The sequence below is a fragment of the Anas platyrhynchos genome, chromosome 1 (genome assembly GCF_047663525.1).
Source record: "Anas platyrhynchos isolate ZD024472 breed Pekin duck chromosome 1, IASCAAS_PekinDuck_T2T, whole genome shotgun sequence".
In the NCBI taxonomy this organism is placed as follows: domain Eukaryota; kingdom Metazoa; phylum Chordata; class Aves; order Anseriformes; family Anatidae; genus Anas; species Anas platyrhynchos.
The window spans coordinates 190,271,037-190,285,805 of NC_092587.1; the positions used below are offsets into that span (position 1 = coordinate 190,271,037).

At 44.3% G+C, this 14,769-nt stretch overlaps 1 protein-coding gene across 1 annotated transcript; it reads right to left on the minus strand.

The window, feature by feature from the left end:
* Positions 1 to 1,257: 1,257 nt before the first annotated feature.
* On the minus strand, positions 1,258 to 14,033 carry RAB39A (RAB39A, member RAS oncogene family). Its single transcript, XM_027468463.3, has 2 exons — positions 13,378 to 14,033; positions 1,258 to 4,491 (listed from the first exon to the last, which is right to left on the minus strand). The coding sequence occupies exons 1-2, from the start codon at positions 13,728 to 13,730 to the stop codon at positions 4,065 to 4,067; spliced, it is 780 nt and encodes a 259-aa protein (XP_027324264.2). The 5' UTR covers positions 13,731 to 14,033; the 3' UTR covers positions 1,258 to 4,064.
* Between the last annotated feature and the right edge of the window lie 736 nt (positions 14,034 to 14,769).

A 14,769-nucleotide genomic window follows, 5' to 3' on the forward strand; every position in this document is an offset into this window, starting at 1 on the left:
AACTAACTTAGGCATTGTAAGTGGTGCTGCATACAGCTGCATACTGTGACAACGCGTCGTTAGAGGAATCATTAGAGAACAGCAAATGTTAGCTATAGACAGTTGTGTTTTGATGCTTAACCATTTCTCAGAGAGCCCAGCACGTCTGCAGTAGGCTGTCATGTCCCTTCCAGGCCGGCACAGAGAACAAGCCCTGGGCCCTCCTTGCTCTCCGAGGCTGAACAAAGGCTGCTGAGGCTGCGGGGCCAGCTCTGGGCAAAAGGCAAGGGTGGAGGTTTGGAGAAGCTGCTGTTACGCGCTCGGGTCTCCAGCTAGGGGAAAATTGCTCCCCTGGATGTTAATTATGTAAAGAGAGCAAGGAGGTGTGTGCTGTGCGAGGGAGCTGGAACACCGTGCCTGACATACCTGTGAGGTTTGGGGATCCACCCATCCTTGCTCTAAGCAGCCCGGGTACCAGTCCCGGGTTGGCTGGAGCAGGGGGATCTCAGCACCGAGCAGCTCAAGTGCACGTGGGCACCCGGTTAAGCAGTATTATTTTCTGTGAGCACAGGGCAGCCACCAGGAATTCAACCATCTAGCACAGAGTTAGCTCAGTAGGCCTATTCCATAGCAAAGGCAGAAATGAATGCTATGAATGTGTGTTACCTCAGTTTTTTTCCTTGTTTCCCTGACATGACTCCTGAGGTGTGTAGCTATGCTCTGTTTCTTGCACAGGACAAATCCAGTTATAAGCAAGCCAAAATATCTGAAGAAATCATGTGTAAAACACTTAAATGAGCAGAGAAAGATTATTATTTTCTTTATCAAACTTAAAGCAATGCAAGTTAAAAAACTGTAGGAAGTCAAAAACAGTTTCTCATATCCATTCATTCGCTGGACCTGCGAACCCAAACACAAACAGGTTTTATTTTAACTGTATTTTCCTTTTCCTATCTGGGATTTACCAAACTTTATTTTGCAACTTTTTTTTTTTTTTTTTTTTTTTGTTTGTTTGTTCTTGTTTGTTCATTTTTAATCTTTTCTACTTACTAATTAAGTTGCCAAATTTATGGAAATTTCATTTTGGTATCAATAGTAAGCATCGCATTTGTCCTTTCTTGGAGAAAAAAAAAAGGAATATACATGCACTGAACTATAGTCTGCTCTACAGCATGTTCAACCTGTTACTTATACACTCAGTGCAAAGAATCTGAAAGCAAACTGACATATTTCAGCATGTAATCTATTTATCAGACATTTCCATTAACTGCAAGCATGTAGTGAGAAGGTACGGTATTGGTTTAATATATCGTCAGGATAGACAATGTTTGAATGTACACGTTAATCTACATTTTTAGGAGTTACAAATAAGACAACGATGTGCACAGTACTTGAAAATGCAGTGAATTTCTCTTGTCGTTGCATTGACAACACCAGTTCCTCACACAGCTGAATCTGGTTCAAAGCTCTACTCCCACTGTAATAAATGTGACAGACACTTACAGGTACAACGTTCGCAGCAGAGGTCGTTAAGGCTCTGTTCTGACGAGTGTTTATTTCTCTGTGCACACCTCCCCTCCCTCCCCTCTTCTCCCAGCCCCTTCCCTGCCGCACACACGCAGGTTTCTTCATACAGAAGGAAAAGCTCATTGGTTCCAGAGTATTCAGGAAGAAAAGTTTAAGAGAAAAGATTTAAACCTGAAGGTAATGTGTAATGAAAAGTAGATTTATAATAACAGCAATACCTGGTACTTATATAGCTGTTTTAATCTTTTAAATCGTTTTTGGTATGATAGGAGAATGCAGCATCCACATCCCATGGATGCTGCATCCGCTAAACGCTCTACAACAGATAGCATACACAGAGAGTCCAGACCAGAGATCCTTCAGTCAGACTGGGTCTCAAAGGACTTTGTGGATGCCAGGAAGAACGATCAGCTCCATTTCTGAGATACAGGTGAGGCACGGAAAACTTAAATGCCTTGCTCACAAACACACAGTGACCCAGTGGCAGACTTCAGGCCTGTTGGCTCCCCAGCCACTGGTTTATTTATTGGTCCATTTTGTCCTCTTAAACAACTAAGAGAAGATCTTTTGAGATACACAACATGGGCCTACTATGATAATCAGTGTCAAATGCACACAACCTGATTTCTGCACTAGCTTTTGGCATCTGTTGTCATGGACGTTTACTTAGAGTGCCTAAAATGCCCTTGAATCAAAATGGAATTGGTAGAAATGACTAAAATGTGTAGTTTAATAGAGAATCAGGCTCACAGCAATTACTTTGTGGCATGCTGAGACTAGAATTAGCTAACTATTTTAATTGCTAACGAATTAAGGCTGATTCCTGTTTATATTAAGGCCTCTGTATCATTCTACGACAGCATAACTGTGCCTCCGTGCAAATGAGACTCAGACTATTGAAAAAATAACCTTTCTGTTCCCTCAGAAGACAATGATTTTTAGTGGCCCTAAATGAAGAAATTGACTGGAACCAACTTGTCTTGATACCATGGAATATTTACAAAAGGCTTGTAAAAGGACCTAAAAGTAATCTGAAGGAAACCAATTGCACAACTGTTGAAGAAAAAGTTAAGATTAGATGGACCTGTTCCCTGACCATGAAAATGGAGAATTGTAACCTGAAAACACGTCTTTATACAAAAGTAATTGGCTTGATGTTCAGAGGTTATGAGTATGCTCAGGTAAACTGTAGATGCTTATCAACTCTGGAGATCAAGCCACCTTGTTACACTACTAGAGATAAAATAGACACAGACTCATTTGGTATTTAAATGCTAGACATACAGGGCACAGTTTGCGTAAAGCTAGTGTGTGTTATATTCAGAGTAGTAGTAGTAGGATGACCTCAAGCTCAGTAAAATGCTACATGATCACAGATTTCTCCTATTATTATTGTTATTAAAAGCTATTGTGTGTTGCTTTCTTAGAATAGGGCTTCTCCAACTTTGCTGCCTGTAGCCAAGAATTATTTTAGAAATTCTTTTTTTCTCCAAACACTGTACTTGTAACAGTTTTGGTTTTAAAACCTTTATTTTTTGGGCAACCAATTAACATTTGTTGGCTGAGATTTAAACCAATCCTTATTCTCTTCAAATGCAAGGTCTGGGTCCCCATGGGTTGCAACACTTTTAAATTCCTTTTTACATCTAGCTAGATTTTTTTAATTTTTTTTTTAAAGCTGATATGGAAATTGTGTAAATTAACGCAATTCTTTAGGCATCAGTGTGGCTATGGTAACTACCCAGCTGAGGATCTGGCCTCCAAAATGTAACACAGGCAGTTGGGAAATCTATTTTGTATACAAGTCAAAATAGCTGGATCATATGTGATGTTACATTTAGTTTCATTGGCAATTCAGAAAATATTTAATAGTAAATTTCATTGCTAAATTTCATTGCTTCTATTACCCATTTTCATATACAAATAAATCATCTTTTCTAAAACATTCTTTTTCTTTAGTAAGGCTTGTATTCATAATCATATCAAAAGTGTTTGCTATTGGAGCAATCTTTCAGCTTGCTTTATTTAGAATTATCTTTATTATGAAATTCTACAGTTTACTAAACTTCAATGTTGTTGAGCAATGCTGCACTTGAGTAAAGAATCACATTAAAAAAGTATAAGGTATGGTATTTTCTTGTCCAAAACTAAGGCAGGATGAACAAAAGTAATAAGCTCATCTCATCCTCACCTAGCGGGGCTTGATTTTAAACTGTATTCAAAGTACAGAGCCCAAGAGAGGATGTTGTCACGGTGATTATTGCGCTTTCACAGCGTCTTGCTATAGGATTAATTTTTCCTTTAGCAATCTATAATTTCTTTTCCTGAAGACCACACAAAGATACTGTGCTCTGTAAAAGAAAAAAAAAAAAAAAAAAAAAAAAAGAAAGCACTTAAAGCTTTATGAAGTTATGAATTAGACAAAAGGACACAAAACCAAGTTATTATCCTATGATTCAGCTATGCCATGATCTCATATTGTTTCAGAATTATTATTCTGTTATTTAGGTTGGAGTCATCTTCTGAACACCTGATGTGCTCTTTGGCATGCTACACATTCAGCAGATGCACTGTCTTCTGGGCTTTACGGCTTCCTCTGATGAATGCACAACGTTTGGAACAAAGCCACTCTTAACACCTTCCCATCCATCTTGTATTGTGATTTCTCCTTTTTTTACAAGTTCATAGATGTCTCGCGTAAGAATTGTAAAGGACTCTTCAACATTTGTGGCATCTTTTGCTGAGGTTTCTATGTATTTCATACCACAGGCAGATGACAGTTTTTCAGCTTCTTCCCTTGTAACCTCACGCTGTGATACTAAGTCACATTTATGTCCCACTAACAGGAAAACAATCTGAAAGGGCTGTACATGCATTTTTGCTTCTTCTAGCCAGTCTTTCACATGTTCAAAAGATCGCCGATTTGTGATGTCAAACACTAGCAAGCCACCGACAGAATTGCGATAGTAAGATCGTGTTATTGATCTGTGAAGAAAAACACAAAAAAGAAAATTAAAATATTTTTTCACTTTATTTGTAAACAAGATACGTTTCCATGTGATAATGTTCCTTTTTTACCCACTGTAAGTTTTATGAACTAACTGCTTTTTCAAAATTAACTGGAATTTATTAATTTACCTTTTCCACAAAAAAAAAGAAAAGATCGTTTTTCTTTTTTCCTACTTCAGAAGTCATATTCTAAATGTTCTTGAAGTCAACATTTCCAGTGCCAGTTTTGAACGCTGAATTTTTCTGCAAAGTACTCTTTATTAGCAAACTGTTGCACATGTTCACAGGACAATATTTATATATATATATTGACAGCATTTGTTAAAGTCTGAGTCCTTCAGTTTTATATGAATATTCACTTCACTTTGTTCTAATCAGTCATTTTAAAATGAAACAGGTAAACTGTATCCTTTTGTATTCCTTACAGACAAATGGTTTGATAGAAAATATTGTACAGATAATCCCGAGTTACTTGTGCTTGTAGAGGTCAATTCACCAAGGAAGGAAGCTCCCTCAACAACACTGTATAATAACTGAGCTGGGCAAACACACACTTGTTACAGCACTGACAAAGAACACTTCTACTTCCAGCATATCATTCATATGGAGGTTCACAAGCTCTTCATTAATTACGTTTATTATTTTTTGGCACTTCCAGGATTGGTGGACATGTTTTCTGCTTTTCAGCCCTCTATGTTCCAGGCCATTCGCTGGAAGTAATTTTGGAAGAAGGAGACCCTTCCTCCAGAAAGATTTTTAATATGCTCTAGAATAATAATAATATATTAAAAAAAAAAAAAGTTAATTAGAATGTAGAGAAAGATATGGGGACTAACAAATGATTTTAAGTCTGTAATCCTGTGCAATAGGGCAGGATGGAGAAGGCGAGAAGCAACATTTTAAAGGAAGGGATGGCCTACCTAGAAGTGGATGCAAGCACTATAGTAGTAGCGTAAACATATAGCAAGAGTGTACATGTAAGTATTCTCCAGCTGAAATGAGACATAAAATCTATATTAACTGTCATATATTAAGGAATTAACTGTATTTTATCTTAAGATTATGGGGAGAATGGAGCTTCAAAACACTTGAATCAGGATGAATGGCACACAGCTGCATCTTGCCATAAAAGGAGCTCCCTCTGATTTTCACTTAATCACATTTCAGATAGTGTTTTCTAACAATTTGAACACCGAGGCATAATTAGGAGCAGCAGTCATATTGCAGATAGGTAAGTGCAGTTAGATAAGGCTTAGATTTCTTGGCATAACTAAATTAATGTAAAATGCAAACTGAATTTGAATGGGTTTTATTTAGATAACGGTGGTGGGGGGGTGGTTGTTTGTCTTAATGTTTTAGAAAGATCTTTCCTATGTTTCTAGCAACAGAGAACTCCATGGAGTACATCTCCGAGCAGTTTAAATCTGCAGACAATAGGGTCTCACCCTCAATTTACTCACATAGCCTGGGTATGAAAAATGACCATAAATAAAGGCTGTTGTACTTTGTGAAGTACTAAATAAAGATATCACAACGACCTGCTTCAGGTTTTCTTTTTTTTTTTTTTTTCAGTAAAACAGTTGCAAAGACAGATGAGTACATCACAACAATTCAAGTTGTTGAATTGTTTTGATGTACTCATCATGTACTTCACAGAGCTGAAGTGTGTGACAAAAACGGGACTTGGTTTCAAAAAGTGATAGCTAATACAACCGATTTTTGAGAAAAAGAACCTGTCCTGAAAGCAGTTATGCCAAAGCAATATATTAGCAGCTGAAAAAAAAGGTTAGTACTGAAAAAGCATGGCATCATTTGCTTAGCATTTTTATGTAGAATAATGTTGTATCGTGTGTCTGTGAAGTGGAGCACTGAAGAGCAGTATTTATTGCCTTACTGCGTGCTTACACATGGAATTGTGTACCCTTGTTGGCTGTAACTCAGTTCCGCAGAGCTACGCCAACTGGCACTAGCTGGCGATCTAGGCCATTATATTTAATTTTCTGTATATGTTGCCTGTAACAAAGATGATTAAAAAGCATCTGTAACTCTGGGCTGCACATCGCAAAAACTGGGAAAAACATCTGGGCACACGAACATAGTGGGTTGTTCAACAGTATCTGAAACATCCCACAGATGCAAAATATTTGACTTAAATATGACAATTAGAGTAGAGTAAGTATAGACAAATGTATCAGTGGATGTCAGAGTTATTTTGAAAATGATCTGTGTAAAGTGGGTGTACTTCATGGTCTGGTAAGTCTCTGCTTCTTTTTTTCTCTCACCCTACAAAACTAAGTGCAAGAGCAAATTTTACCTCATTAATGTTATGGCTAAAGATTATAGGACTTTTAGGTGCCTTCAGCAAGGCTTAGGCAGGGCTAAAAGACCAGCATCTCTAGCTGTGCTTCACTCAGCTGCATGAAGTTGTGGGGAGCTGGGGGTCAGCCTCTTCTCACAGATAACCAGTGATAGGACCAGAGGGAATGGCCTCAAGTTGCACCAGGGGAGGTTCAGGTTGGAAATGAGGAGACATTTCTGCTCAGAAAGAGCAGTCAGGCACTGGGACGGGTTGCCCAGGGAGGTGGTGGAGTCACCGTCCCTGGGGGTGTTCAAGGAAAGGTTGGACGTGGTGCTTGGGGACATGGTTTAGTGGGTGATGGTGGTAGGGGATGGTTGGACCAGATGATCTTGGAGGGCTTTTACAGTCTTAATGACTGTGATTCTGTGATTCTGTATCTAACCCTGGTGCCCAGACGAGCTCTGCAGGGCCTGTGTGCTCTGCCTCTGCGCGGGCTGGGAGCGGCTCACAGGGCAGTGCCTGCCTTCCCTTGGCTCCTGTCACAGCTGGAAACCAACCCTAGTGTCCCAGGAGCAGCTCCCCAGGAACACACCAAACACCTTCACATAGATTCCAGCTCCTCAGGAAATGCAGGTGAGCTTTCTTAGTGACAATACCTACCTCTCACACAGCTTCCTACGCATCGCTTCACCAGGCACAGGGCCCTGTGCACAGGGCCCACGCTACAGAGGCCACCCTAAGCGTTCTGCTCAGAGCACTTCCACCTTTAGAGATGGTGCAGACCATGTCAATACACTGTGTAGGTCTTCACCGAAAAGCCTGATGATGAGTGTGCAAGGTGGCCAGCAAGAGATAAGGAGGGCTGAGAGTCATCTGGAAAGCTTGGGGGCCACTGGCCATAGGCCCGCAGGGGAAGAGGAGGTGCTGGGCTCATCTAAGAAAACGCAGAAGTTGAGTGAAGGGAGGAATACTCTCTTCTTTTGTTGGATCTGTGCATGAGAGACAAGTTCACAGGGATTTTTCAAGGTGCACTTCTTAAGTTCTGAACCCAGGAGCACTTAGATATTTCATCCCATAGCCAGGTAATGTAAAATGCACAAAGGACTTACAACACTGGTCAGACTCTGCAGTGCAGCTGTTCAGAGCAAAGCCTTTACTCACCAGTCTACAGAGTTGTACTCCTGCTTCTGGCTCAAAAAGCCTGTACTCCTCTCTGTGCAGTGCCACCATTAGGAGTGAGAAACACTGACCCAGAGCCCTGAATGGCCTTCTTGGTAAGATGCACTCCGAGATTAGGAAAGATGTGTCCAAGCACACTTTTCCTGCTTCCTGCAGGAATGTTTCGTGTTGTTATTATAAAGAAACAGCAAGAACTGGCTGGATGCCAAGCAGCCAGGCCCCTGGTAAAGCAAAAGGTTGCAGACTGTTGATGTGCTCAGAACCCTAAGAGCTGTGTTTTATAGGAGCTATAGGCACCTGTACTCCACAAACAGGGAGGGCATTCTTTGTTCTCTTCCTACCTTTGCTCCCAGGAGGTGACTCCACGCTGTGCACTTCATGTGGAAGAAACCCCTCAAAGCAGGGTTGGTTTTGGTCCTTTTCCCACCCCCATCACTTCCCCTTTGCTGTCCCTGGGACACGTCCCACTTGAGGCTGTGATCGGTTTGATGCTTCAGGCATTGTGCAAGGAACCTTCCTAATACAAGGCTCTGGATCTCACCCCAGCAACCAGGCAACTAAGTGATATCTAGCCCTAGATCTTCTAATAGCTTTTAAAGTGGTGTTTCTCAGCAGCCTTCAGTTGATACAACTGAAAGGAAAAAGCCTTCAACACACGACATTGCCCTTCTACAGCAGCACCATCTCAACAAAGCAAGCAATCCCGAGCTGGCGAGGACACTGCAGCCTAGAAAAGAGACAACGTGGTGAAAATACGACAGAGGTCTACAAAACCACGAGTGCCACAGGCAGAGCAGATAAAGATTCACAGTTAACCTCTTCAAGTACAAAAGCTCAAGGCTGCCAAGCATAGCTGGGAGCCAGACTCAAAAGAAACAAACTGAAAAATTGTCTCTTTGTGCAGCAGCTGGTAGACTTGTGGATCTCCTTGGGAAAGGTGTTATGAATGCAGGGAGGTTGTCTGTGATGCACAGCAGACCAAACAAGAGACTGATTGAGGTTTAGTAAATAGATAAACCACATCAGTCTCAGGAAATCCCTCAAATTGAAAGTACTGGCTAGCAGAGTACCCCGGAGAATTCAGAGATTCTATCAGAGACAAGACATCTGAGTACGGACCCTAGACAAAACCAGACCAGTCCTCCTTGGATTCTTTGACGAGCAGAGAATCCACTGACAGGATTACACACACTTCGGTAAGCACTGCAGGATCAGACTCCAAAAGCAAAATGTTTTTAACTCCTTTTTGAAGAGAAGAAGAAAACCTTAGGGTCAGGATGAGGAGCAGATGGCAGGTAAAGTTTAATGTTGTCCAGCTTATAAATAAAGGATGTTCAGATTCCAATTGCTCCAGTTATCCCCATGTAGATCCTAAATTCCCGAAATGTCTTCCCACGTAGACAGATAATTCTGGTTCAGCTAATTAATTGCCATAAAACTAGCATTATGGAAGGGAATGTGTTACTTGCAGCACCATGATTCATTTTCTGTGGGGAAGGAGGGAGAGGAGAGTATTTCCTTTGGCAGTGGGAGAGCCTTCAGCTAAGGACAGGGTGGGATCAGGATGAAAAAATAATGTCCAAAGACCAGCCTTTCTTCCAAAGGCTTCCCTCATTCTTCCCCCATTCTAAAATGAGGGAGATGGCAGGCAATGAAGTCTGCTTTCCTGAAAAGCCTTCAGACAACGTGTTGGAAGTGGGAAGCACATCTTATTTTGGATTTAGAATTTGGCAAATCTGCCTGTGGCTTTTAATGAAAGGGGACTGAACTCTCCGATCCATCCCTGCACCTACCTTTCACGTGTCTTATCATTCTGCCTATGACACTTCGTTTTTCTTCTGTTCCTTTGTGCCTGATACTTCTTTGCTGCCTCCTCTCTCTACTTCTCTTTCACAGGAGTCTCTGAACCCTTCTCAAAGCAATAGTTAATGGCAATGTCCTAATAATGCCTTTGCGTGTGCCTTGTTGGAGGTGCAAGCTGATAATGTTTCAGGAGGGAGTTTGGCTGCTTCATGTAGGCAGTAAAGAAAGGAAAAAGCACTAAGGAAGGAGCACTGAAGGAAGGGAAACAACCCTCCTACCTACAGAGGTGAGTGCAACCCCTTCTGCCTGGGGTCTCGGGGCTGTGCAGCTCCTTGCAGTGCAGACTGGAGCGTGCATGGCACACTGGCCATTGACGGTGGGTATGCTACAGCCTCTGGCCAGCCCACACTAAATATGTAACACATTATACCATCTTTGTCTGGAAGTTACAAAAATTGCTGTAAGCATTATTGAAAAGGTAATTCTTATTTTCTCCCCCACTCCATGCAAACAAAATCTAGGCTACAAAGCTCCTTAACTATGCTGCTGTTAAATACGGACTGTCCTAGCATCCTCTAGACTGTCCTTAATCCTGATTTACAGCAAAAATACTTGTATGAATAATATTTTTGCTCCTTTTGGAAAATGCTTGGCATTTGTAATAAAGGAAAGGTAAATACAGATAAAGGGCTGGAGAAAATCGCTTTTCCCCCAACCAGAACCTGTTAAAAAGCTAAGACTACAACGAGGACAAAAAGGGAACCACAACACCTTGATATTGAATGCTGTAAGGTTCCTCCAGATTGATCTACACTTGGAACTGCTGGAAGTGAGACTATTCCTCAAGAAGGCATATGTTATGATGTACAGTAATGATATGTTAGATTTTTTTTTACAAAGGATAACTTTAAAGTCTTTAGTTTTAATGGGAGTAGTTGTTAAATGCAGATTGTAAATTCTTTTTGAAATGATAACTTCCCACGTAGAGCACGTGTTCATTCCACTCACTTATTCTGATTATGGTAGCATAATGGCAGGGGAAAGTACAGGCTCAAAATCAAGTCATCTTCTTAGCTTGATCTAAATATTAGGCTAAAGATGTAAGACCCTAATTAATAAGCTCAAGGAAAGTCTTGGTAAGATGACGGCCACCGAATAATTGTTTTTGAAAATGAATTAGAAGATGTATTAATCACATCAGTCCGTGGCTTTAGGATGACTTTAAATCAGTCATAGTGTTTCTTTCTCATTATGATTTCACTGATGCTTACCAGATGAACCAAACCTTCACTGAAAGCTTTATCTAGTTTTGAGGAGTTATTTTATACTAGGACTAAAGACTACATTATAATGACAGCAATTTTGAAAATACATACTGCTTGCTCAGAAAGAAGAGTAAGGGTAGTGTTTTATTTTCAAGACGTGTTGGAAACAGAACGTACTTAGTTAATATCATAGTCAGCTATATTATCGGGGTTAACATAACTGAGGCATTCCCATAGTATTATGTACCTAACTTCTTGAAATCAGTTCTCTGTCTTAGTAGCATTGCTTCATAGCCTTGGAAGTTCCATGATTAAAATTCATTTTTGTTGGATTTAAATACAGGAAAATTAAGCCAAACGAATCACAGCGAAGTAGACCATGTGAAACAAACAGCCAGAGCAGCAGACTGCTGTAAATGACAACTAACCCCAAGTTAAAAAGAAAGGGGGAATCCCTTCTTTTCCTTAGTCTGCGTTATGGACCTGAGTCTATGCTAAGCAGGTCTGTAGGTTCTTTTTCTAGCGACCCACTCGAGGCACTGACAGCTACATTGTCTGTATGGCAGCCCGCACCATGGGAGATCCTGCTTACTGGTGCCCCACTGGTGTCCCCATAAATACAGTAAGTAACCACACTGGCTGAGCACATAACAAGTAAACTGTGCTTGCAGCTTGCCTGCGGAAGCGTTAAGAATTACTTTTCCTCTGAGCAGTAACGCAAACGAGGCGTGTTACGGATGATTTCTAAGAACGTGCAAGAAACCCAGTTCAAGTACAGAGGCATCAATGAACTAGGCACAGGTAAGCAATTTCTCTGAGAAAATAAGTGCTCTCGTTCAAGATGGTGTGATGGCAGGTGGGTCCCACCTGTCCCCGGGGAACGTCCCTAATGGCTGGGACAAAAAGAAGGGGGTTATTATACAGGCAGCTTTTGTCCTGCACACGGAAACTCCCCGAGGAGCTTTTAAACCTGGTTTTACCTCCTGTAAAGTACCAATGCAAGTGAATTAGAGCACAACTGGGAATGTTAACTGCAAACTGCTCAGCATTCCGCAAAATTGGATTATTTCTCGGAATAATTAGTTCTTCCCCAAGACTATCCTTGCTTGTGTAGTCTTCTCCAATAGCAGAGAGCAGAACATCCAAGTTTTTAACCTGTGGTGTATAATTTATTAAAATATTTATAATTTACTTGAGTACATGCAAAACAGACTATGCAATAAATGCTGCGATATTTGGTACAACAAGAAACTTCTAGCAGAAAAACAACCACAGATGTTTAAAACTACTTCCTCCAGCTTGTATCTGCTGGGCACTGGAAAAAACACAGATGTATACTCCTGGTAAATTTTAAAGCAGCTGAATGCATGACTCATCACTGAATATCCCCTGAGCATCCCCTTGTAAACGATGGCTATCATTGGAGTTAGGATGTATGCAAAACTCTGTATTTGCATTCCTTTCAGTCAAGTGCCTTGTCATTGGCCATCCTGGCTATTCGTCAGCAAATTCAAAATAAAGAGATTATACCTCCTTAGTCACTTGTTTACAAGGATTTCTCCTTCTTTGCTGGAAAGCACGAGGAGGATGAAAAATGTTAAGAGCTTGCCATTATCACTGGTAATTTCTTTTCTAACCCTTCAGAGGCCTGCCTGCAAAAATATATATAAGCCTGTGACTCATGCATGCCCAGGAAAGTTTTTTTTTTGTTGTTTCACTGTGGTGCTTGTTATGGAACGAGGCTTCACCTCCCCTGGTAAGATGCTGAAACCCCACCTCTTCAGCCGAGTGCCAGGCTCTGCACAACTGTTGCAGAGGAAGCCAGGGCGCAGAAAGGGCTCTGCTGTCACTGGTGTGGGGACCCATTGCAGCCCCACTGCTGGACCCAGTGATGGGTGAAGCAGCACAGAGCACAGCAGGCAGATGGGCTGCGTGATAGCGCCCTGCTCACACCTACCTGGGTCCAAACCATCGCTGTACGCAAACTGTTTGTGACAGAGAGGGGAGAGGGCTGAGCACTCGGCGCAGCATTGGAGCTGGCTGGGCTGTGCTCTCGCTGCCCTGGTTTATAACGGGGCAGGCGCCCAAGGCAGGTGTAACACCCAGCGGGTGCCAGGGCCTGCGGTGCTGCGGGGACGGAGGGCAGGGAGCTGGCGGGCAGCGCTGCGGGGGAGGCGATGACAAAGTCAGAAGCGGAGAGGGCTGCGGGGCCCTCCGGCCACCAAGCTGCGGGCTCGGCAGCCCCAGGCAGGGAGCAGGGAGGGCAGGAGCCCAGCTGGGGCTGGGCGGCGAAGGGCTGCCGGGGGGGGCCCTTACCTGAAGCGCTCCTGGCCGGCCGTGTCCCAGAGCTGCAGCTTGACCCTCTTGCCGGGCTCGATCTCCACCAGGCGGGAGAAGAAGTCCACCCCCACGGTGGGGTCGGAGTGCAGCGGCCCGGGGAAGCGCCCCTCGGTGAAGCGGTGCAGGAGGCAGGACTTGCCCACGGTGGAGTCCCCCAGCACGATCAGGCGGAACTGGTAGATCCAAATCGCCGCGTCCATGGCGGCCTCGCCCGGGCCCGGCTCCTCCTCGGGGCTCTCTCGGGGGCTCTCCCGCGGCCGGGGCCGGGGCCGGGGCCGGTGGCGGTAGCGGTGCCCGCACCGCGCTCCGATCGCCCCAACGCCCGGCATGGGCGCGGCGGCGGGCGGGGGGGGGCCGAGCGGGGCGGGAGGGGGGGCGGCAGCACGGGCGGGCGGAGGGACGGGAGCCCCGAGCCGGCCGCTTCCCCCCCGCCCCGCTCCCGGGGGGCTCCCTGCGGCCGCCCGGGGCGGGACGGGGCGGGCAGGGGCGGCCGCTGTCCCTTCAGCACCGGCTGCCCGCTGGGGCCGCCCTCCCCTCGGCTGCGCTGCGGCGGCGCGGCAGAGCCCTCCTGCTTGGGCCGCCTCCTCCTCGTCTTCCTCCTCAGCCCCCTCCTCCTCCTCCTCTGTCCTCCTCTCCTCCTCCTCCTCCTCCTCCTCTTGGAGGTGCTGGGGATGTGGAGAGGAGGCCCCCGGGGTGGGGCTGGGGGGAGCCTGAGGGAAAGGCGGGAGGGAGCCCGCAGGAAATGGCGGGCACGGAGCGGGGAGAGGGGGAGGTGGGCGAGGAGCTGGTGTGTGGTGACGGGGGAACATTTAAAATCATGGAACCACAGGGTCGTTACGGCTGGAAGAGACCTCCAAGATCATCTGGTCCAACCATCACCCTACCACCAACACCACCATGTCCCCAGACACCATGTCCAACCTTTCCCTGAACACCCCCAGGGACGGTGACTCCACCACCTCCCTGGGCAACCCGTCCCAGTGCCTGACTGCTCTTTCTGAGCAGAAATGTCTCCTCATTTCCAACCTGAACCTCCCCTGGTGCAACTTGAGGCATTCCCTCTGGTCCTATCACTGGTTATCTGTGAGAAGAGGCTGACCCCCAGATTCCCACAGCTTCCTTTCATGCAGAGAGCAATGAGGTCTCCCCTGAGCCTCCTCCAGACCAAACAACCCCAGTTCCCTCAGCTGCTCCTCATAGGAACTGTGTCCCTTCACCAGCTTTGGCACCCTTCTATTCCTTCTATTCTCCCTAAGATACAAACAGAGGAATAATAATCTCCGTGACTTTAATTTGATGTGTCTGAGGAGATTGTGCTGTCTTGGGAAGAGGCATAGTACAGGGGAGGTGAGGGGACAAGGGGAGGAG

What these genes read in the sequence shown, in the direction of transcription:
- RAB39A (XM_027468463.3), bottom strand. Translation starts at nt 13,730, where the DNA reads ATGCCGGGCGTTGGGGCGATCGGAGCGCGGTGCGGGCACCGCTACCGC. An exon ending in GCCGGCCAGGAGCGCTTCAG is followed by an intron (nt 4,492 to 13,377) that starts GTAAGGGCCCCC and finishes TTTTCTTCACAG; the next exon opens with ATCAATAACACGATCTTACT.